Source organism: Dysidea avara, chromosome 5, assembly GCF_963678975.1.
Source record: "Dysidea avara chromosome 5, odDysAvar1.4, whole genome shotgun sequence".
NCBI lineage: Eukaryota > Metazoa > Porifera > Demospongiae > Dictyoceratida > Dysideidae > Dysidea > Dysidea avara.
Window position 1 is genome coordinate 40,129,036 of NC_089276.1, and position 25,241 is coordinate 40,154,276.

The 25,241-nt window shown below is 37.2% G+C and overlaps 1 protein-coding gene across 1 annotated transcript in view; it reads right to left on the reverse strand.

Moving 5' to 3' along the window:
- LOC136255281 (hemicentin-1-like) overlaps window positions 1-25,241 on the reverse strand; it is a 122,892-nt gene that overhangs the window by 21,660 nt on the left and 75,991 nt on the right. The window contains exons 10-21 of the mRNA XM_066048007.1: window positions 24,153-24,494; window positions 23,426-23,758; window positions 21,644-21,982; window positions 21,274-21,585; window positions 20,801-21,121; window positions 20,423-20,746; window positions 5,329-5,655; window positions 4,847-5,275; window positions 4,461-4,802; window positions 4,080-4,403; window positions 3,744-4,034; window positions 1,887-1,993 (exon numbers count right to left, since the gene is read on the reverse strand). Coding sequence (XP_065904079.1) covers window positions 1,887-1,993; window positions 3,744-4,034; window positions 4,080-4,403; window positions 4,461-4,802; window positions 4,847-5,275; window positions 5,329-5,655; window positions 20,423-20,746; window positions 20,801-21,121; window positions 21,274-21,585; window positions 21,644-21,982; window positions 23,426-23,758; window positions 24,153-24,494 — 3,791 coding nt within the window. The remainder of the gene's footprint in view (window positions 1-1,886; window positions 1,994-3,743; window positions 4,035-4,079; window positions 4,404-4,460; window positions 4,803-4,846; window positions 5,276-5,328; window positions 5,656-20,422; window positions 20,747-20,800; window positions 21,122-21,273; window positions 21,586-21,643; window positions 21,983-23,425; window positions 23,759-24,152; window positions 24,495-25,241) is intronic.

Here is a 25,241-nt window from a genome sequence, read left to right on the forward strand (position 1 = left end):
TGTTGCATGAGGGGCTGCGACTGAAAGGTGATGCGCTGATGCTGGCTTTTCAGTAGTGAACACTCAAGTTTCACCGGTACTGAGTGGCTGGGGCAGGATTAGAGCCGTGCATGGGTAATGTAGCAGTAAATTACTTCAACTGTATCCCAACACTACAGCGGGTATGAAACAGCTATATGCCGGTACGTCCCTACATGGGGGAGTACAGGAGTAACGCTATAACGAGTCAGTGGAGGCATACCGTGGCGAATTTAAAACAAATCAGTGACTGGACTCACAATTAAACCCGGAGTTGACAGCACAGTGTCCATCAAATCAGCCAGCTTGCTATGGCTAATGTAATGACCTTGCCCACTTCCTGGCTGTTTGGGAATTAAGGCGGGCGCCTCACACCTCGACGTCATGGTGGCAAGTTTGAATCTTCAAAGAGCACAAAAGCGATCTCAGAAACTAACAAACAACTTTTAGCGAAATTAAATGTACAGATACATTGTGTAAAAAGCTCCTGATAGCCGCAGCTTTTTTACAGTATGACTTCATAGTTGAAAGAAAATCGCCCCAATGGGATGCGATGACGAAGAAAATGAAAAAAAGAACGATGCACATTTGAATAAATAATTTAATTAATGGATTGTAAATGGGTGGGCGATGGAACAAACTATTGCAACAATTTGCCTGACTTTTCATGTGGTAGTTACTCATTATACAAAGGTTACATTCCCACTGGTTTTGAGGTGGAGTCTTTTAGTAAGGCCGAGATTTCGCCATGTGGATTTTAAAGGATTGCGTAATCGATCTCTCATGTAAATGACTCACAGTAGTGGTCGCGTTTTTATTATTGTGGGCGCGCGCTTTGTTGTGCTTCCTGGCCTCGCGACTCACTACCGTGATCTTGATATAAATTTGACTTTTTTATTAAAGTGGTTGACTGCTCTATTAGAGTAGATGTTTGTCTTTATCTTGAATAGAGCTAGTTTAATTTGTCATGGGTACAGCTAGGGAGTCACCAGTGATAGCAACACTTTATATCTCAGGTTTGTATATATATATATACATTAAAAGTCGCCCAGTAGAGAGTTCAGCTACATTACAAGTGACCCTGTAGAGCATTCAGCTGCATAACAAGATGGCTAGTAGAGAGTTCAGCCACAAACAAGTCACCGTGTACAGAGTTCAGCTATGTAACAAGTCACGCTGAAGAGAGTTCGGTTACGTACTGAACTCTCTAAGAAGTGACTTGTAACATTATCAACAGGGTGACTTGTTGTATTGCTACAGGGTGACTTGAACTCTTGACTTCTTCAGTTGCTGAACTCTCTACAGAGTGACTTGTTACACAGCTGAACTATCTACAGCGGATTGCTCTATTTATCTTGTAGAAAGTTCAACCATTAACAAGTCACCTTGTAGAGGATACAAGTCACCCTGTAGAGAGTCCAGACACTGACAATTCTATAACAATGTTATAAGTCACCCTGTAGAAGCTTGGCTATGCATACAACAAGTCACGTAGTAGACAGTTCAGCTGCAAAGACATTTAACTGTAGAGAATTCAGTTACAAACAAATCACCCTGTAAAGCACTGCACAAATGAGTGGTAATCTCCCTGCAGTGCCATACAAAATATGTATGAATGCTGGTAAAGTTCAGCTACAAATAAGTTACCCTGTAGAGTATTTAGCCATGTATAATAAGCTACCCTGTAGAGAACTCGCTTTCATACTTATCAAGAAATGAAAATTGATGTGTTGAAATTTATGTGCATTTTCTAGAAGTGATATTAATTTGCCTTATAGCTACTTGTAAGGTTTGGTTGTACATTACCTTTATTAGTTCAACAGATATTATTCATTAGTAAACAACTTTACCATAGAACAAAATAATACCTGGTAGTAAAGAACCATTTCATCTGTTAATATGGGCTCAGTCCAGCTTAAAATTAAATCTGTTTCACTGACTGACTGAACTGCAATATTCAATGGTCCAGCAGGAACTGCAGTATATAAAAAAAACGCATGTATCATACAGTATGCTAGTACTATATTGTAGGGACAATGAAAGTTTGGCTTTCTTGTCCAAATAATCACCCAAAAAAACCAGCCTCACATTTTCTTTACACCAAGTTGCACATACCCAAGCTATAAATTCCTACAGAGTGACCACAATTAAATCCTTCCAACAAGTTTCCAAAAAAAAATTATTAAAATAATTTGACTGATGCCTTCAGCCAAATATAACTCGACTAAAGGTACACTACAGGCTTGGCGTCTTTACTGTTTGACATTTCTAGGCTGGAGATGTGCAATTTTCACCATCTACAGCAGATACAGTATATATATTATGGACATACACTACTTTTGTCCCATTATTTGTCTGCACTACTGCATAGGTGTTGATTCACAGTAAGGTTCCAGTGCTGGCTATCATGAGAATTATCCATAATTTTAATAGATAATGGATTAATTACAGAGACATTTCTTGAACTGTTCTTTGTTTGCAATTTGTACAACAAGTAGAATATAAGTGAAGTGGAACGGCCACTTCACTTTTAGTCAATGATAGTTGGGGTTAGTCACTTTTTCCATAGTGACTGGTGTGATTGCAGAGGTGTTTGTCATACATCTGTAATGCTGTATAATGGTGGAACATAGCTGAAAACAAAGAGGAATGACCAATCAGTTTTCAGTATTTGATAGTTTGTGCATGCACTCAGTTGTTCAATGGATTGTTATAATGTGTCTAGCACAATCCTTTGATGAGGTGTGCATTTATTCACTATATTTTATTAAAAACTAAACAAAGAGGTGTAAGGAGAATTAGAAAGTTTATGTACCATAGCAATGAAACAAGGGAGGTCATCTACACCTGTAGCTATACTAGTGGACATTTTCTACTTCAGTCATGCGTATACTATTAAGGACCTACAGAATATGCTTTGAAGTATACATTCTTTGGAGCAATTTTTTCTTTGGTTATTATTCCCCAACTTATTCCCTAAAATTTCCAGAAGTTATCATCGAATTTCATCTACCTTACATCTGTTTACTTCTGCAATTGTAGAGGTATTACTAGTAAGCATAAATTGTCACTTGAAAGGTCAAGGTACTCTAATAGAGCAGACACTTTAGATTAGAATGGCCAACCCTTAAACCCATAATACTTGTGAGTAGTGAGTTGTGAGTAGGTGACAACAATGGTTTCCCAAAGACAGTCACATCTACATGGTATATATACAAAGAACAGTTACTGCTAAATAAAATGTTGCAATGTTGCATTTGTAGCACCATGCCATGAGTGCTTGTAAATGAAAGGATTCTTAGTGTTGGATGCAGTGACTGTTCAGAGTTTCTTATAAATTTTGTTTAGTTCATTGATGTGATATATTATAATGGAATAAGGATGTGGATTATTCCTTGTGTGTCCCCTCCCCCCCCCCCCTGGTGTTTAGCTGATAACTAAAACTAGCTAGCTATGTTTTTCCTATTCTATCATCCCCAAAAATTAGTAAGTAGGCTTACATTACTACAACCATAAGACTTCCCATACAAGCTACAATACTCAATCCCATAGGCTTTAAAGACCAAAACTGATCTGTCTGTACTGCACATTTCTTTGTTGCAATATAACAAAAAACATTGTAACAACCATATAATTCCAAAAAGCTTTTTGCTTGTTATTCATGCACAATTATGTGGGTAAGTTCCCCATCCATTTAACACAAAACTAGATTAATAATGCTCTACCTGTTCGTATCATCACTGGATCAGAGAATGGTCCATACCCATCAATTTGAGTACCAGCACTAACTGATACATAATACCTGGTGAATATTTCCAAGCCTTCTATCACATAAGAAGTATCACCATCAAGTGATACAGTAGTCCAGTTGAGTGGCTGAGACACTTCAGTATAGTTGAGTTGATGTTTAGTGATGATGCCATTCCTTACTAGTGGATCAGGAAGTTGCCACCTTACAGCAATAGAAGTAGATGTGGGAGATGATAGTGTAACACTTAATGGTGGACCATCAGGAACTGTGTATAGGATATTATCAATACAATGACTTGATACACACTCACCATCCTCCAGTGTCTGCACTACACACTCCATTGGGTTAGAATATGGTCCAATTCCTACTACAGTATGTGCTGCTAGAGCAATAGTATAACTGGTAACTATTCTCAGATCAGTCACAATAGTGTTAGTGTCATTGTTACCAATATTAATACTGACATTTCCATCAGTAGAATAGTCAGCAGTGGACAGTGACTGACCAGGAACATAAGACACACTATAGTCAGTAATAATACCATTAGGTATAACAGGAGGTGACCAAGTGATCCTAATAGAAGTGGAGGTAACAGCAGTGGCTGAACAGTCAACAGGTGGAGTATCAGGTGCCCCTAAATAAGCAGAACACACAAACTATCTGATCAATAACTTAAAGTTATTATCCTAACCTTCAGGTAGGGTACGATTTATTGTTGATGCTCCCGCTAACTCCAAATCTCCACATCCTAACTCATTACAAGCTACTACAGCAAACTGGTACCTCATAAAAGGTAGAATCTGCTCAGTCACATTATAACTGTTAGTAGTAGTGGTAAACATGTTAGCTTGTCTCTTTCCCATACTAGATGATGTCACTACTAGTGTGAAGTCTGAATTAGTGTCCACAAATCTGATATATACATTGTATCCCATAATATCATTATTTCCATCGTATGGGATATCCCATTGTAGGTATACCCATCGACTACCATAACCCACAACAGTGACATTTTGTATTGGATCAGGCCGCTCTGAAATATACAGGTATATTAAACACAATATCCAGTTATCTTACCTAGTACAGTAACAGGAGTAGGACCACTCACAACTGATATAGTGTCAGTTTGTGGTAGTGTATTAGTAACATTACAAGTGTAACTTCCATTGTCACTACGTTGAAGTGATCTTATCAGCAAATTACTAACCACAACAAGTTCAGTTAAGTTTGACATTCCTAACTCTAAGATGTCTTGAGAATCAGTGACAGTATCACCATTAACAAGATCCACTGTTTGAATTACTCTACAATCATCTAGACTTAACCCCACCATTGAGTTAACATTGTATGAATCAAGAACACAGTCTGGATCAATAAGAACATTATTACCATTAAGTTGCCACATGATAGTTGGTAATGGTACTCCAATAGCAGTACATGTTAAGTTAACTTGTAAACTGATGTTAAATCTGTCACCTCCTGATATTGTGAGATTTGTTGGCTTGACTATAATAGTGTTGTACATGAAGAAAGTTAACACCATATTAAATAATCCTTACCATGTACATTCACCATAGCATCAGCACTAACAGCACCATGTTCATTAGCTGCTACACATGTGTATATACCCCTGTCATCATATTGGAGGTTAGTAATAGTTAGTGTACCAAAACTAGTAGTGTTAACAGTGTTATTGATCAGATATTTCATGTTAGTATCTGATGATGATGATGTACCGATAATATCTCTACCAACATCACTTCTCATCCTCTGGTACATCCAGGTGATGTTGTGTTGTGGGAGAGCAAGAGTATTACATATCAATGTGACATCATTATCATCAATTTGTATTGTGTCCACTGGAGGATCAATAACAGATGGAGGACCTAATTAAAAATACACAAATCACATTGAGTTCACATTAAGCCAAATACAGATACATTGACACCTAGCCTACATCAGTGCACTAAAACAGAGACTGTTTATGAGCTGGACTTAAATTTAGGAGACTAAAAATTGGAGTTCCTTTTCCTTGCATTGCATCCTATTATGCACTACCTCTCAGTTATAATATCGCTCAGAATCGAAGTAAAAATTAATTTGCGCTTTATTGCATACTTTAATAAGTGATCAAAATGAAACTTCTATGAATTTCAAGCTATTCAGGCTATTTAACTACTTTCTGTTCCCAATTCATGTTCTCAGTGTCTTGCATCTATGATAAATTGCTGTATCTAATATAACAATATACTTTTATATGTTCTGTAATCTATTCAAACTATAATAATTATTATTTATCACTGATTATTAAAATGTGTTACAGACTTACAGCAAGACTTACACAACACAATATTTGTACTAATGAGAACAGTATTGCATTTAAAAAGTACTTTATAAGTTGGCTAACTGAACTTATGTACCTGCAGAGCTTTATAAAAGTGCAGTTATGACAACATCATGTGAGTGATCTATGTTGGCAATAACCTCTCTAGTCTCTACATCTGTATGGGTGGTACCAACACAGATATGATGGGGCGTGTCAAAGAGCAGCCATGGTTAATCACAAGAAACACGTATGTGCTTAATAAATAATATGTACTTAATAGACACATGCGTTTAACAACCCAACTCTATGGTATATCTCTTGAAACCACACAACAAAAATTTTATCAAATGACCCAATGATTATTCACTAAAAAAAACCCAAAGATTTTTGAAGTATTAAAATCACGTTTTCAACTAAGCACTTTTATTAAGGTGATATCTCATAATTTATACATCACTTGAAAGGTCAATCAACAGTCTTCAATTGGTGAAAATTATCTTTTGAAATATTAACACAGTACAAAGTTACAATCGATTTTGTACCTTACGATGGACCAAAGTTTCATGAATTATTCAAAATATTGTGTTCATAAATCAGAAACCATTTGGTGTTTTAAAATTTGTATGGGTGATGAGCACCACAGATACTACAAGCACACACCAAGTTTTGTCAAAATCCAAGAGGTGACCCTAATTTCCTTGTTGATTTGACATGGAATGACCCAGCTATTATCAGCATCTCTAACTTGTCTAAAATACTGTCTCAGAACTCAAAAATTATGCCCCCAAAATGGCATCCACACATGTTGTATATATGCTTTGACACACCTGATAAGCTCACATGGCCCAATGTGAGGCTCAACATGTGTCAATGCTACACACGGGAAGAAAAGCTGGAAGTACTGCAAAATTAATTTCTCATCGAGTGCTTATGTCTCCCTTGAGGTCTTCTTTCACTACGTATACAGCAAATCAACTTTCTGGACTGCAATATTCTTGTTAATGATGAAGGATTTCACCCAGAAATGGAGTCAAGTATTCTTATACATTGGTGTGGTGGGCACAAACTACTCTATTATAATGTAGTGATTCCGTGTTAAACATATCATAATTACTAATTATATGCGCCTAACAGATAGTATTATTTTTACAGTACAAAAATAAAGTTTTCTCTGAAAACTATAAGCACAAGCACTTACAACCTGACTGGTAATTATTCTACTTAATGCAGTGAATTTTTGTACTCTATTATTGCTGTATGGGAGTGTACACCTCCAATAACCACTCCCAACTACAAGTCAATGGAGGTGTACAAGTACAGTGCAATCTGTATTAGTGACCGGATTTGACAAAACCAGGCTTCCACACACATCCAATTCTTCGCCTTTAATTGCTAGTAACTTGACAATGCAGTATGCTATTGCCCTACAATTTTCACACAATGCTTTCATTGCTTTATGTAATAACAAGTCCACATTGGAAACTGATAGCTCACTTTCATACTGAATTATGGTCCTTCAAAGTCGTAAATTTGGATGTGTGTGGAAGCCTGGTTTTGTCAAATCCGGTCACAAAATGACCTGTATTAAAGGACCACTACTGTTAATTCTCATTTCTTCAGTTGGACATTAATGCTATATAGATCCAATGCAGTCACCCTGTCTGACGGATCCAAAAATGGTCCTGATAAACAGGTGAACTTCAAAATAAAACCCACAATGTGTCCAGAACATGTGAGAATTTTACTTTCTTTTAAGTAAAATCTCACCACAATGCATTTACATTGGCTTATTCCCACTATAGTGTTTAAGTTAAATACATAGGTGCATTGATACAGTAGAACTCCTCAAATAGGACACCCTGAACAGTAGGAGACTTAGGATACTCGTTCACAGTCCCATTTAATTGTACACATGCACTTGGTCCACTCCTATAGCATTTCTAATAATGAACATTTTATCATGGCCCCAGGCTCCATGAAATATGTACATTACTTGTAACTCAATTACTGAAAATAAACGCAATAGCAGTTTTAAAAAAATGTTGAAAAGTATTACACTCATGCACACCTGGAATAGTAGAAAATACAAGTTCTGTATTCATGCAAAGGAGATAAATATATTAACCAATGCCATAAATTTTACATGTGCATTTGTATGAAGTTAATACTTATCTTCAAAGTGTGCATAGATGCAAAATACTTTTAAAAGATAATTGCAATAATTTCTTTCACACACTGATTTACAAGTATCAAGACACATGATAGTGTGTCGTGCGACCCAAGAAGCTGGCGCGCAACACCCGTGAGTATATTGACAGGAAAAACAAAAATGCAATTGTCACACCTTCGTAACTCTGTGCTGCCTTGATCAAACAAGACGATTTTTGCTGTGGACACTCCCTTCAATTTCAGTACTACACATTCCAAATTTGAGCGAAATCACTTCAAGTGTTCCCGAGATATGCGACTTCACAAACTGGCTTAGTTTCTTTGGTTTTTTTCTTATTTTTCTTCCTCTTTTCGTACACTGACAAAACCTGCTATAAAACACAATTGCTATATCCGATTACCTTGAACTTAGGCACAGAGAAGGGGGGTATAAAGGCGCATCTCGGTACCAACTTTGGTTGGAATACAATAAACAGGCAAAGAGTTATTATCAATTATTTACGAAAAATAACACCAATATGTTGCCTATAGGGTGAACCGCTTATGGGAAGAAGCTGAAAATTGTTGGGTGAATAGGTAAACTATTGAACCTCAAACCTTTTGTGGTTTGAAAGAAATCGAGCTAAAAACCAGGAAGATACAATGAAAAAACCAACAGTGTGTAACAATTATGCAGTCGACTACTTGTCACGCCTACCAGAAAAACCGCTTGGGGTAATGCTTTGAAATTCGCTGTACAGATGGAGTAATCATCTTAGAAAGGCTCTTCAATGGTGTAGAAGAATTAGACCTAAAGCCACGGAGTTATATATAACACAAAATCCAACTTGGTGTAGCAAGTGTGAGATCGAGATACTCTAATAGAGCAGTCATCCTAACAGAGCAGTCATCCTGAAGTAGGGACCCGCCAATTATGCTGGCATAATCATGAGCATAATAGGTGCCTGAAAGCATTGAGCATAATGCTAGCATAATTGGAAGAATATTTGTGTAATAGTATGAATTCTTGCTTATCAAAATAGCTATCACAGAAAGATCGATATATTCTAATAGAACAGTCAGTAACTCTAATAGAACAATCACATAGCTGACTGTTCTATTAGAGTATATCGATCTTTTCTGTGATATACATTTTGACAAGTACGTTTGTGCTTCAGCCACTTATTGATTTATCCGTAAAATGGAAATTATTAGCAGAGCATGAGAACTGAGGCATAAATAATTGGGCATAATTTGAGCATAATAGGTAAGTATTGAGCATAACTTTAAGCATAATAGGTAAATTTTTGAGCAGTGCAGCGTAGCATAATAGGTGAAATTATGAGCATAATCGGCGGGTCCCTACCCTGAAGAGAATTCAAGAGATCAGCTAGAAATAAGTAACCTGCATATAGATCAGCTACAAACAAATCACCCTGTAGAGAGTTCAGTAACAAACAGATCACTCCGTAGATAGATCAGCTAGAAGAAGTTACCTTGTAGGGAGTTCAACTACGGAAAGAGGTAGTTCAGCTAGAAGAAGTCACCTTGTAGAGAGTTCAGCCACAAAGAAACTACCATGTAGAGAGTTCAGCTACAAACAAATCACCCTGTAGAGAGATCAACTACAAACAAGTCACCCTGTAGAGAGATCAGCTAGAAGAAGTTACCTTGTAGAGAGTTCAGCTACAAAGAAACTATCATGTAGAGAGTTCAGCTGCAAACATACCACCTGTAGAGAGTTCAGCTACAAAAAAATCACCCTGTAGAGAGATCAGCTAGAAGAATTTATCTTGTAGAGAGTTTAACTACAAACAATTCACCCTGTACAGAGATCAGCTAGAAGAAGTTACCTTGTAGAGAGTTCAGCTACAAACAAATCACCCTGTAGAAAGATCAGCTAAAAGAAGTGACTATGTAGAGAGTTCAGCTACAAACTAGTGACCCTGTAGAGACATCAGCTAGAAGAAGTTACCTTGTAGAGAGTTCAGCTACAAAGAAACCAGAGTTCAACTACAAACAAGTGACCCTGTAGAGACATCAGCTAGAAGAAGTCACCTTTTAGAGTGTTCAGTTACAAAGAAACAACCATGTAGAGAGTTCTGTAATAAATATACGAATTATATATATATATATATATAAATTGTACATTTACCGATAAAATTAGAAATATTTAAAGTATGTAACATCTGCTTCATCTTTTCTTCTTCCTGTGGTAAAATAAGATAGGTTAAAAAGTCCGGGTATACAAATGCAAAAAAAGGTGAAATCTAATCCAAAACAGCCAAGCTGTAAAAAAAGAGTGCAGCCCTCAAAAAGGCTATGGTGAAAAAAGATGTGAAATCCAAGGTGGCGGCCAAGAAATGGCTGTGATGGTAGGTTAATGGTAAAAATTTTAATAATGACAATTTAGTTGAATTTTGTGCCAAGACCAAGCAGCACCAAAATTCACCTGAATTGTCGTTATTAAAATTTTTACCATTAACCTACCATCACAGCCATTTCTTGACCGCCACCTTGGATTTCACATCTTTTTTCACCATAGCCTTTTTGAGGGCCGCACTCTTTTTACAGCTTGGCTGTTTTGAATTAGATACTGTTCTAGTGTTCTGTGATACATTACATTTTGTGTATCGCGTATCACCACCAATAAACTGTTCTATACGATACTGTATCATGGTACTATAATGAAGTGGTCATGACTAGTTATGACTGGCATATTAGCTAATAGGTGTAACAATATCCAATTTATCTGTACCTTAAAGAGCCAACACTGATTCTACATTTACTGTGTTCTTAGTTTATTCAGTGAGTGATGATAAACTACAGTATGACAAATAGCTAGTGTGTTTAGTATGAAAGCACATCTCTACCTTCCTCTATTACACCACCCAGACAATTAGCTACCACAAACATTTTATGCATTCTCCCACAAAGGCTTGTCCGGATTACTCCACATTTTGATGAGTTGTCAAGATTACTAGTATCAGCAGATCGTTTACTGCTTAGTGGTGCAGTTCTTTATACTTGAAGTGTAAACATTTAGAAGATCTGGGTAAGAATATTTTAGCCATAACAGGTGTTAAAAGCAGCACTAGCACACGAACATTTGTATGGCTTCTCATAACGTTGCATTTTTAAGCACAGGTAAATAGAGAGGCTTCTATTTGAGTATCTAGATCACTGTTACAGTATAGAACAACCACTGACTGTTTCTACTAGAAAACTTTGATATATCGATATTTTCTAAGTACGGTATCATATCGTGATACTTTTTGCTGTATCGATATATTGCCGTATCGATATGTGTTGCAGATCCCTACTGTACACACAATGAAACTTTACTATAATTGCAACCATGAAAAATTTAATGTTAGTATTAGAAAGATCAGAAGTGTCTGGGATTCAATGTATGTATGCCGGACCATAAACAAGTGTCCAGGTTATCAAGTTGACCACACATTATCTTCAGGGTGTCCTTTTTCATTGTAGCCACACACTTAAAAAGGGTGACACTAAATTCCATGTTGATTTGACATGGAATGACCCAGCTATCTAATTACAGTTTTAAAGATATATATATCTAATCAAAAACAGCCAAGCTGTAAAACAAGGAGTGCGGCCCTTGAAAAGGCTATGGTGAAAAAGATGTGAAATCCAAGGTGGCGGCCAAGAAATGGCTGTGATGGTAGGTTAATGGTAAAAATTTTAATAACAACAATTCAGGTGAATTTGGTGCCGCTTGGTCAATTGGCACAAAATTCACCTGAATTGTCGTTATTAAAATTTTTTCCATTAACCTACCATCACAGCCATTTCTTGGCCACCACCTTGGATTTCACATCTTTTTTCACCATAGCCTTTTCAAGGACCGCGCTCCTTTTTTTACAGCTTGGCTGTTTTTGATTAGATTTCACTTCTTTTGTATTTGTATACCCCAAAGCCGGCCTATGGCCAGCTTTGGGGCTTTTTAACCTATATATTTTTCTTTACCACAGGAAAAAGAAAAAGATGAAGCAGATTATATAAATACTTTAACTCATTCTGATTTTATCAGTAAATGTACAAATTATATATATAATGCATATATCAAGAGTTCATAATATAAAAAGAGAGCATATATTTATTACATGTCAATTAATCCCCACAGGATAATTTGCAGCTGATCTCTCTACTGGGTGACTTGAAATGTAGCTGAACTCTCTACAAGGTGATCTGCTTGTACGTAGATGAACACTTTACAGTATTCTCTCTACAGGGTGACTTGACCCTAGCTGAACTCTCTGCAGGGTTATCTGTTTGTAGTTGAAAAAATCTCTACAGGGTGATTTGTTTGCAGCTGAACTCTCTACAAGGTAACTTCTTCTAGCTGATCTGTCTACAGGGTGACTTGTTTCTAGCTGGTCTCTCTACAGGGCGATTTGTTTGTAGCTGAATTCTCTACAGGGTGATGTGTTTGCAGCTGAACTCTCTACATGGTGGTCGCTTTGTAGCTGAACTCTCTAAAAGGTGACTTCTTCTAGCTGAACTCTCTACAGCTTGATCTTTTCATAGCTGAACTCTCTACAGGATGATTTGTTTGCAGCTGAACTCTCTACATGATGATTTCTTTGTAGCTGAACTCTCTACAGGGTGATTTGTTTGTAGCTGAAATCCCTACAAGGTAACTTCTTCTAGCTGATCTTTCTACAGCGCGATTTGTTTGTAGCTGAGTTCTCTACAGGGTGTTTGTTTGCAGCTGAATTCTCTACATGGTGGTTTCTTTATAGCTGAACTCTCTACAAGGTGACTTCTTCTAGCTGATCTCTCTACAAGTGATTTGTTTGTAGCTAAACTCTCTACAAGGTGATACTTCTAGGTGATCTCTCTACAGGATGACTTGTTTCTAACTGAACTCTCAACAGGGTGATCTGTTCATAGCTGAACTTTCTACAGGGTGATTTGTTTGCAGCTGAACTCTCTACATGGTAGTTTCTTTGTAGCTGAACTCTCTACAATGTGACTTCTTCTAGCTGAATTCTCTACAAGGTGACTTGTTGCTAGCTGATCTCTCTACAGGGTGACTTGTGTCTAGCTGAACTCTCTACACTTGATTTGTTTGTAGCTGAACTCTCTACATGGTGGTTTCGTTGTAGCTGAACTCTCTACAAGGAAACTTCTTCTAGCTGATCTTTTTACAGGGCATATTTGTTTGTAGCTGAGTTCTCTACAGGGTGATTTGTTTGCAGCTGAACTCTCTACATGGGAGTTTCATTGTAGCTGAACTCTCTATAATGTGACTTCTTCTAGCTGAACTCTCTACAGGGTGACTTGTTTCTAGCTGATCTCTCTACAGGGTGACTTGTTTCTAGCTGAACTCTCTACAGGTGATTTGTTTGCAGCTGAACTCTCTACATGGTGGTTTCTTTGTAGCTGAACTCTCTACAAGGTAACTTCTTCTAGCTGATCTTTCTACAGGGTGATTTGTTTGTAGCTGAATTCTCTACAGGGTGATTTATTTGCAGCTGAACTCTCTACAAAGTGACTTCTTCTAGCTGAACTCTCTACAGAGTGATTGATTTTTTTTGCAGCTGAACTCTCTACATGGTGGTTGCTTTGTGGCTGAACTCTCTAAAAGGTGACTTCTTCTAGCTGAACTCTCTACAGGGTGATCTTTGCATAGCTGAACTCTCTACAGGATGATTTGTTTGCAGCTGAACTCTCTACATGATGATTTCTTTGTAGCTGAACTCTCTACAGGGTGATTTGTTTGTAGCTGAACTCCCTACAAGGTAACTTCTTCTAGCTGATCTATCTACAGGGCGATTTGTTTGTAGCTGAGTTCTCTACAGGGTGTTTGTTTGCAGCTGAACTCTCTACATGGTAGTTTCTTTGTAGCTGAACTCTCTACAATGTGACTTCTTTTAGCTGAACTCTCTACAGGGTGACTTGTTTCTAGCTGATCTCTCTACAGGGTGACTTGTTTCTAGATGAACTCTCTACAGGTGATTTGTTTGCAGCTGAACTCTCTACATGGTGGTTCCTTTGTAGCTGAACTCTCTACAAGGTAACTTCTTCTAGCTGATCTGTCTACAGGGTGATTTGTTTGTAGCTGAACGATCTACAAGGTAACTTCTTCTAGCTGATCTATCTACAGGGCGATTTGTTTGTAGCTGAGTTCTCTACAGGGTGTTTGTTTGCAGCTGAACTCTCTACATGGTAGTTTCTTTGTAGCTGAACTCTCTACAATGTGACTTCTTTTAGCTGAACTCTCTACAGGGTGACTTGTTTCTAGCTGATCTCTCTACAGGGTGACTTGTTTCTAGATGAACTCTCTACAGGTGATTTGTTTGCAGCTGAACTCTCTACATGGTGGTTCCTTTGTAGCTGAACTCTCTACAAGGTAACTTCTTCTAGCTGATCTGTCTACAGGGTGACTTGTTTCTAGCTGGTCTCTCTACAGGGCGATTTGTTTGTAGCTGAATTCTCTACAGGGTGATGTGTTTGCAGCTGAACTCTCTACATGGTGGTCGCTTTGTAGCTGAACTCTCTGAAAGGTGACTTCTTCTAGCTGAACTCTCTACAGCGTGATCTTTTCATAGCTGAACTCTCTACAGGATGATTTGTTTGCAGCTGAACTCTCTACATGATGATTTCTTTGTAGCTGAACTCTCTACAGGGTGATTTGTTTGTAGCTGAAATCCCTACAAGGTAACTTCTTCTAGCTGATCTTTCTACAGGGCGATTTGTTGTAGCTGAGTTCTCTACAGGGTGTTTGTTTGCAGCTGAATTCTCTACATGGTGGTTTCTTTATAGCTGAACTCTTTACAAGGTGACTTCTTCTAGCTGATCTCTCTACAGGGTGATTTGTTTGTAGCTGAACTCTCTACAGGTAATTTGTTTGCAGCTGAACTCTCTACATGGTGGTTCCTTTGTAGCTGAACTCTCTACAAGGTAACTTCTTCTAGCTGATCTTTCTACAGGGTGATTTGTTCGTAGCTGAATTCTCTACAGGGTGATTTATTTGCAGCTGAACTTTCTACAAGGTGACTTCTTCTAGCTGAACTCTCTACAGAGTGATTGATTTTTTTGCAGCTGAACTCTCTACATGGTGGTTTCTTTGTAACTGAACTCTCTACAGGGTGATTTGTTTGTAGCTGAACTCTCTACATGGTGGTTTCTTTGTAACTGATCTCTCTACAAGGTGACTTCTTCAAGCTGATCTCTCTACAAGATGACTTGTTTCTAACTGAACTCTCTACAGTGTGATCTGTTCATAGCGGAACTTTCTACTGGGTGATTTGTTTGCAGCTGAACTCTTTGCATGATTGTTTCTTTGTAACTGAACTCTCTACAAGGTAACTTCTTCTAGCTGATCTCTCTACAGGGCAATTTGTTTGAGCTGAACTCTCTACAACATGGTTTCTTTGTAGCTGAACTCTCTATTAGGTACCTTCTTCTGGCTGATCTGACTACAGGGCGACTTTTTTGTAGCTGAATTCCCTACAGAATAACTTGCAATGTAATATAATCGAGTAAATTATAAATGCAGCTGAATGCTTTATTAAGGTGACTGTTCTATTAGAGTATCTCGATCTCGCATTTACTACACGTAGTTGCCTTTCGAATCATAACTCAGTGGTTTGTAATCCGATTCTTCTGTACTACTGCAAGGACTTTCTATGATGATTATTCCAGCTACATACTGATTTTCAGCTCATTGCTCTAAGCGGCCTGATAGACACGAAAACTAATAGTTTTTTTATTCATAAAGATCGATCGCGTAATTTTGACACAGGTCGGGTTTTGTGTCATATCTCCGTGTCCCGATTCCTTTCAAACCACAAAAAGGCACTCCTACGATGGTTTTTTTAAAATTAATGTTGTCCGGCCCTACTCCTACGATGGTTGCTCCATCTACATAGCAATTTTCAACTGATCTCTCAAAGGAGTTTACCCTGTAGGTGTGACAGACCTTCGACCTTATTTTACGAAACTAATCGGTCATAACTCCGTGAATGTTCATCGGATTCCTACCAAAGTTGGTACTGAGATCCGCCTTAATAAGCCCTTTAAGTGTGCCACATTTCAGTCCGATCTGAGCACGTATTCGTGTTTTATGGCGAATTTTGCGAAGTGTGCGAAATGAAGAAGAAAAAACGAAGAAATTAAAACGAAATTTTGTTCGCTCGTATCTCGGAAATGGCTGGAGCGATTTTCTTCAAATTTGGTGTGTAGACTCTCCTTGCTGGCCGGCACCTCTCTAGCAAATTTGGTTCCAATCGGATAAGGGATCACAGAGCTACATAGGTGTGAAAATTGCGTTTTCTTTCTTCCTGTTAATATACTCACGGGTGGCACGCCGGCTTCTTGGACCGCACGACACACTACCGTGTGTCTTGATTAAAATGTGACTGCTCTATTAGAGTGATTGACTGCTCTATTAGAGTATCTCAATCAATGACAGCAGGTTAAATAGGATTTTTTTAATAGCAGTACTGAATTATCAGATGCAAGGCTGGGGGGTGCAGTCCGCAGTCACTGAGAGACCTTGAAACTTTAAAACTCATTGAGTACTGAAGGGGGTCGAAAAGACCCATAGTGCTTGCTTGATTTGCTCTTTACTAGTTAACCAGCAGTTGTGTACATTAATCCCTGTTTAGCCTTGGCATCACGCATCACACGGCGTCACTTTAATGTGTGTCCACAGTTTTAACATGTAAGGCTTTATTTATTATCATGTGAATTCATTATGGCTTCCTTAATCCCTAATCGAAAATGATTAGAGTTGATGTTACTGAGTAGTAATTACTGTACCTGGTTGAGAAAGTGTATATAGAAGTGATTATGAGTGTTTTTGAAATTAATACAAATGAAGCAGAATTATTTGTGAGTTCTGATGAAAATTATGCTGAGAGATTCTTCCGTTAGAACTGGAAAGTGCTTTATGTACATGTGGATGCAGCAGAAAGGTCCTCATATATCATCCTGTTGGATAAGGAATTGATGGACGAATGATTACGATGAAATAGATAAATCATTTTAGTTTATTGTAGCCCACTTGTCACATTTTCACACTTTTTGTGATATTATCTGGTTTAAATGATGACAGTGCAATTTCATAAATCAGTTTGCGTACTGATGGGATAGGCTCTGGCACCACAACATCAGGTGAAGAAGTTTACCAAGAAAGAAATGTAGAAAATTTTGAAATATAAAGGCTGCCTGTAAAAGGAATCAAGACCAAAGCAGAGAGATGATGGAAACACAGTAGTCAGATCTCCACTGTAGATCCTTCCCTGAGAGATGAATGTAAGTTTTATGCTACTATAAATTGCTGTGCTGGTACTTACTTTCTGTATAGAACTGCCAAATTTAATGGTATGTTAGCTGATCTCCTGGGGTATCATAGCTTGTATACAAAAAATTTGGAATTTTCAACTAGAGTAGGGACCATAGCTCATTGATAAAATATACTGAAACAAGCTGGATTAGTGCATGATATTTATAAATCACAGTAAAATAATAAAAAGTGTTATATCCCTACTGTGCATTTCCATTATGGTATCTTGAGCACAGTAGGGATATAACACTTCTTATTGTTTTACTGTGACTTAATATCGTGCACTACTCCAGCTTGTTTCAGTACTTTTATCAATGAGCTATGATCCCTACTCTAGTTGAAAATTTCAATTTTTTTCTGTGTACTTGTTTGTTAACTTTTTTTTGTAAATAATTATTATGACTGGTGAACCCACGCATACCGCATCTGAAATGGTGCCTCGCCCCCCAGCTATATCAATTATCGTCTGGAAAGTGAAGTATCCATTATTCTTCATTGTTACCTACGTTCAACCTGTTACACAGTATTTCGGATCAGGAACTGTTCGAAAAGCACCCCTGCAATCCATGCATACCGAAAGAAAGAAATGGTGCTGCATGCCCTAGTTATATCAATTATTGTCTGAAAAGTGAAGTATCTATTATGATTTATTGTCGGCTATGTTCAACCCGTTACACAGCAGTACGGATCAAGACCTGTTCAAAAAGCACCTCTGCAATCAAAGTAGTCACTATGAAAAATACAGACGATTTCTGTTACAAAAGGAAACCATCATGTGCTACTGCCAAATCGACACTTTTTGCTGTCAGCAAAGATGAATGGGACACAAAGGAGGACACTGGTAAGTCAATGAAGTATGCATTGTATGTACTGCAGTATGCCAAAAGGCACCTCTCAGGCCAAAGCGACGTTGAATAGTGAAAGCAACAAGCCCATAGCCTTAGTCGTTATCAAGTTACTCTTGTATGAAGGCATCAGTCAGTTACTTACTTACTCGATCAGCTATTCAGTCAATAGAAAATTCTGTTAAATAACTTTTTTTTTAAATTCTATAGCAACTTGTTGAAAGCGTTTTGGGTCAATCTGAAGGCATGTTTCGGTTTAGTTTTATCTAACCAATACTGCCTCATCATCGTCAGAGAAAATTGAGGCTAGCTTTTGGGTGATGCTATTTCTGGGGCCATGCCTACTCTTTGTGGTCCCTACTACGTATTGTATTATTATGGAACATTACAAATAACTTGCACCTAGTCTAGTGCCATTACCAGATGTAAATGTACACCTAGTGTGAATAGTATAATAGGCCTAGCATAGCACAATGTATATTCATAGATAAGGTATTTTTTATCATTTAAATGGTAGAAACTAACCAGCCTTTGTAGCAAAATGCACTAAAGATGAATATATTTATGGCCTTTTTGAGCATCTACAATAGAGTTGAGATTATTGGCCTTTATAATTTCCTGTTAATGTAGATTCAAGAGTGCTGTTATGTTGCAAGTCCTCACATTAGGGTGGTGGGTGGGCAAGAGATGAGCACCAGCTAAGGGTTAATAGACGCAGGGAAATATTGGAAAACTCTAAGCCAGATTACACACTTTGAACTTATAGATACACTGCAATGGCACAAAAATGCACATATACGGAGCTTTGCTAGCCATTCTAAGCATATAGCATTATTTCCTGTCATTCCAGTGCTTTTCCAAAGCCACTAGAGTGCTACGTGTGAGTTTTGACATACCTATAGAAATCTGTCTCCAGAAAGCAGACCTGGTAAGTTAAAGATAAAGTTAGTGTACAATATCAAGAGTAAATTTACTCTTGATCTAATGTTAGCCAGATAATGTGGCTACCTGATCCAGGAGTTACGTATTTGTTTTAAAACTTGTTTACATACTGAAGTAGTTAGTTTCTGAAATCAAGTCACATTTGTGGATCTGGATGTCCAGTACTACTGAGACTGCAGAGAACACGAGAAGTATCAAGCCACCCTGAGTAGTCATATATACACCCTTACCACATATACACTCAACCAAGTATGCCAGATATGCATACTAGACGAGTTTAACAACACAATAATGGCCATGCCAGACCCAGGCATGTTACACAACAGTGAAAGTCCACTCACAACATAAAATATACCTAACTATCTCAAACAATGGCAATTCACAACCCACATCTGAGAAATTTGCAAGTCTGTGACTAGAAATTTGTTCAAAATGTAAAAACAAATGTGACCAGTCACACAGAAATAGGGTGTGTGGGCAGAGACTACACTACAGCTCATATCTCAGGACCAGAATAAAACATTTGCATTCTGTAATGTTATTATGAAGTCAATTAAACGCTTAATACTGTAAATGACAAACTTTTGGTGCAAGTCAAGTTTGGCGAATAAACATGTGAAGCAAGTTGGTACATAAACGGTTTGTCAAATTTACAATGCAACCATTATTGAATAATCGGAAAATAAAATTTGGCAGACTGCCTATGCATAATTTAACAAATTTTAGTCATGCCAAACTTTTGTCATTTACGGAAGTGTTTAAAGTTGGATTGAAATAGCATAATAAGTTATGAGCTGTGGAAGTTGAAAAATTTGTCAATATTAATTTTGTGACCAGATGTGTGCGAAAAGGGACCTTTCACACACTTCCTATTTAGCCCAGAAAAGGCAGTCTATAAAACCAGCCTCAAGTAGTTTGAGCAATGTTGGGGGTCAAAACCAATAGTATGTAGTAGTGTAACTGTTTACTGGTGGTGTTAGTGTGGTTTGCCTGATATGCAATTTGGATTAGTTTTGCAAAATCTAGTCATACTGCACACCAAATAAATATTTATAAATCTACCTACTAACCTTCGACTATAAACTCAATAAAGTCGGTACTAACTCCAGCAGGATTACTCACAGTAAGATTAAACTGTGATGTATAGTTTGGTTGTATATTACTAATAGTTAATGTGTACATTTGTGTTGTCATGTTGTATTGAAAGGTCAATGTGTTATTATCAACCATAGTGTTGTTGGTGATATCAGTAGTAGCTCCTTGTCTAGTCAGTAACCATCTCACATTATTATCAGTGACCAGTGGAAATGAATTGTTAATGATATAACTCAACACTGCACTCATTCCTTCAACTCCAATTACAATGCGATTTACTGGTACAACTGCTGGAGGAACTGCAAGATAATAAAATAACACACAAGGCTGTACCTTAACATGATCACATTTACCTTGCACAATTAGTTCTGCACTCTGAAGATTAACAGCACCAACATTATTAGCCACACCATTACTAGCAGTACAATTGTACACTCCTTGATCACGGAACCTCTCAGTAGAGTTGATGACCAGAGATGATGTAACAGTGTACATGTCACTATCAACCATTGTAGTAACAGTTATTATATCAGTGTTGTCACTGAGGTCATCATCTCCTACTCTACTCCACACTATCTGAGGAATAGGATTACCAAATGATGTACAATCAAACTGAGCTGAGAATGTTTGGTTGACTGTAACATCTACTGGTGGTTGTGTGATGTTAGCTGGATCTGTAGAAAAATAATAAAAAATGAAAATATATGACAAGTTAAAATGATCATCGTAATGTTCATTGAGATGAATGAGAATGATATAAAGACTTCTATATAATCAACACAGACACGTAACAAATTGTATAAAATTCTCTACACAAACAACATACACAACACATTGAGGTTGGCACTACTGAAGTAATCATCCACAATATTGACTGCTCTACAAGTATAGTTTCCACTATCATCAGGATGAGTTGTAGTAGTCAGTGTTAGTGTACTGTGTAATAATCTATCTCCACTATCCACTTCTTCTATCATTACATTATTAACACCATTTGTTAGTATAGTCCTAACTGATGTATACTCATAATACCACTCTATATATGGTCTGGGTACTCCAGTGGCATTACATCTGAACTGTGTCATCATTGGTGTGGTAACTGTAGAGTTGTTAGGTTGTTCTGTGATCTCAGGGTGAACTGTATAGTAGTACAATAATAATCAACTATTGTAACTTTTGGTAGTCGGTATACTTACCCTGAACAATAAGCTCAAAACTAACACTGTCACCATCCCCTACTCTATTAGAAGCCATACAAGTATACAATCCATAGTCTTCATCCACAGCTGAGGAGAATGTTAGTGTTTGTGATACTGACAAGACGTCCCCTCCATCAGTAGAATATGTTACTGGAGTTGATGGGTCACTAACAGTAATACTAACACCTGGTGTATAGTTCTGTACTACTCCATCCTTCAACCATACAAAATTCATTGGTGCTGGTATACCAGTAACATTACAAGTTACACTAAACATGTCAGTCTCATTAATGATGAACACTGAACCATCAGCTGGTGATAACATTATAGGCTCCACTGTAACAGAGGCATGGTATGGTATTTTACAACTTATAACAGTGTCAAGTACTGTAACTCATACAAAAATACTAAGACTAGTTTACTTATCTACTATTAGTCTATATATATATATATAAATACAATACCTAAACATTTTGCTCTAGTGTATCAAGCTACGTACATACACAGTAACATGGATACACAACAGTATGAAAATGAAATAACATACCTACAATAATACCCCTTGAGTAATGACACCTAAATACCGTAGGAAATGGAATTTAAAGCAGCACAGTTATGTATGATGAATGTGTTAATGTTGTATTAGAATATCATAGCAGGCTGCTGTATCTATATTCAAGGAAGGCCCAGGCTTAGCTATAAAAAACTGAAAGGAGTGATCAAGATGCTGTCATCTTTTGCTATATCGATTCTACTCTTGACATGGTCATGCTATCATTCACTTGGCATTTACATCATTGCAGCCATTTCTGGGACCATGATGTTAATAGCTAAATGTTCTGTTAAGGTGGCTGCTCTATTAGTGTATCATTCATGTGGTAGTTACACATGTGACAAAAATGTGGTCTTTTAGCATGAATGATTTTGGTTTGATGCACACATATTTTTGTATCAAAATTCACATTTTGATGTCTTTTGTGTGTGCCAACTCTCAGTGCAACAGGCACATTTATAATGGTTAATGTAAAAACCAGGAGAGGTCAGTTTCTTGGCACAAACGTATGTCATATATTATGCAACTAAGCCTCCATTGTTAGAATTATGCAACTAAGCTTCCATCATTTTAGACATAATCCATCATTTTAGAGTTGAATTAGGTAAACACATAGTTCAGCATTTTTTTAGATCATGAAATTAATGATGATGTGTTTCTAACCTTCTCTTTGAAAGGTGTACAGAATTACAGAATACCAGTGTATAATCAGCAAGATCACAATTTACACAAATATGTACTCCCTAGTGCAAATGAATAATTTCATGATGGCTGCCAGGATTATAGGACAGCCCATCTGGATGAACTTATTCCGGAGATATGCATTTCATTGACTGGTCTAGTAAAGTGAATTTGATTTCTTATCGTGAAACTCTTGTTGTAGTTTTAGTTTAAGGAGGGTATGAAGAAATACACATTGTTCCCCTCTATATCTGTATAACAGTTATATTATTAGCACTCATAATAAGCTGTGAGGTGTAACTTGCATTGAATTGGGAATTCCCCATTAAGTCTGTTCACAATTATTTTCAAGGGCAGGACTACATAGATTAAGCATTTATAATAATACCCAACAGACTTATTTAATATAATTAATATGTTCACATGCATTTAAACAGATTCATCTCTATAGGAATACACAAACACATAATTTGATTAGATGAGGGCTAGACTATTGTCCTTATTCAAAAATTTTGCAAACGTTAAAATTATAGCAATGTATATACCATGTACAGTCAGTGAAGCAGTTTTCATGTCACTTCCAGCAGGATTACTAGCAGTACACACATACTCTCCAACATTGTCTGGTATAGTACCAGTTAACATCAGTGTACTAGTTAACACACATTCACTAGGTGGTCTAGTGATATTGCAGTCTCCTTGTGCTATTCCAATTATTGTGATCTTTGTTGTATTGTCCACTGTGTTACCCAACAACATTCCATTCCTCATCCACTGGATCTCAGCTTGAGGTTTAGCAGTAGCAGAACAGTTGAATGTGGTAGTATTAGGTGATACTACTGTTTGGTTCATAGGAGTAATAGTGACTACTGGAACAACTGTGGACAAAAATAATATGTGACCGAATTTGACAAAACAAGGCTTCCACACACATCCAATTTTCTGACTTTAACCAACTGTAACTTGACTAGTCAGTAAGCTGTTGAGCTAAAATTTTCACACAATTCCACTATAACATTGTACAATACCAGGTTAAAATTTGAAACTAATGTCATGCTCCTACATTGAGTTATGCTGATTTGAAGTCAGAATAGTGGATGTGTGTGGAAGCCTTGTTTTGTCAAATTCAGTCACATATATTATTATTAGGTGCTGGATTACATGGCACGCATTACACAGTTTTAAAAAAAAATATTAACAGACAGTTACACAAAAAGCACAAGCCTGTACAGGGTACTTTCAGCTAGTTTGTCACACAAACAATGTACACACCTCTTACAAACACTGTCACTGTATCACTATCCACTTCCATTACACCATTATCAGCCACGCAGGTGTACACACCAGTGTCACTATCATTTGTGTTAGTGATTTCTAAAAGACGAGTCACTTGATATACAAAATTAAACCCATCAATAGTGATTAGTTCAGGGATCATGTGATCTTGTAATACTATCCTATTATTGCTCATATTAGGTAGTTCCATTCCATTAGGATCCCTCCAGGTGATAGTGGGAGCTGGTATTCCAGTAGCAGTGCAGTTGATGAGGAACTGATCAGTTCCCTCATTAGTGACCACCATATTACCATTAGGTGTAATAACTGATGGTGGAACTAGAATAGAAAGGAGCAAATATAAGAGTTCAAGAAACTTTTATTTGCTCATATAAGAGCCTAAGAAACTTTTATTTAAGTACAACAAAAAAAAATGAAGTATATAATTACAAAACACAGAATGAAGATTTACATTGTCTTGGTATTGTATAATTTAGCAGGCAGTCGATCCAATGCTGAAGTTCCCCAATATCCTAACAATCCTTTTCCATAATAATTATATTGGTGAAACAGTATGCAATATTCTAAAAACTTGTATAGTGGTAGGTTCATGTCAGTGGTAGGTTCTACATTCTGCTAGGGTAAAGTTCAGGTCTGAAGTGTTTGAGTTACAAAATAATATGGGCCCACTTAAGGAACACAAACAGCATTACCAAACATGTTTTCAAATTACAACTTTGCTTTGACTTCAACTATTTTCTTTCCATCATACAGCCGTAATGTATATGTGGAATGCAAAGTGTGTTTGCTATCAGTTTACCTATTCTACCTCGTTAGGAATCATCAGTCACATATTAATATCCAGCTACAGTAGTCCTTTTATTATCTGGCCATCAATTATTCAAACATTCCGTTATCTGGATTGTGGCAATGACTGTTCTATTAGAGCATTTTGATGACGGTGTACATTCTATTAGAGTATTTGAATAAAGTGCTGTATAATAAATGAATGGGATTCTATTATTTAAACTTCTCAGTGATCTGAACTCACCCAGGGCCCTATGAGTTCAGATAATGGAGGGAGTA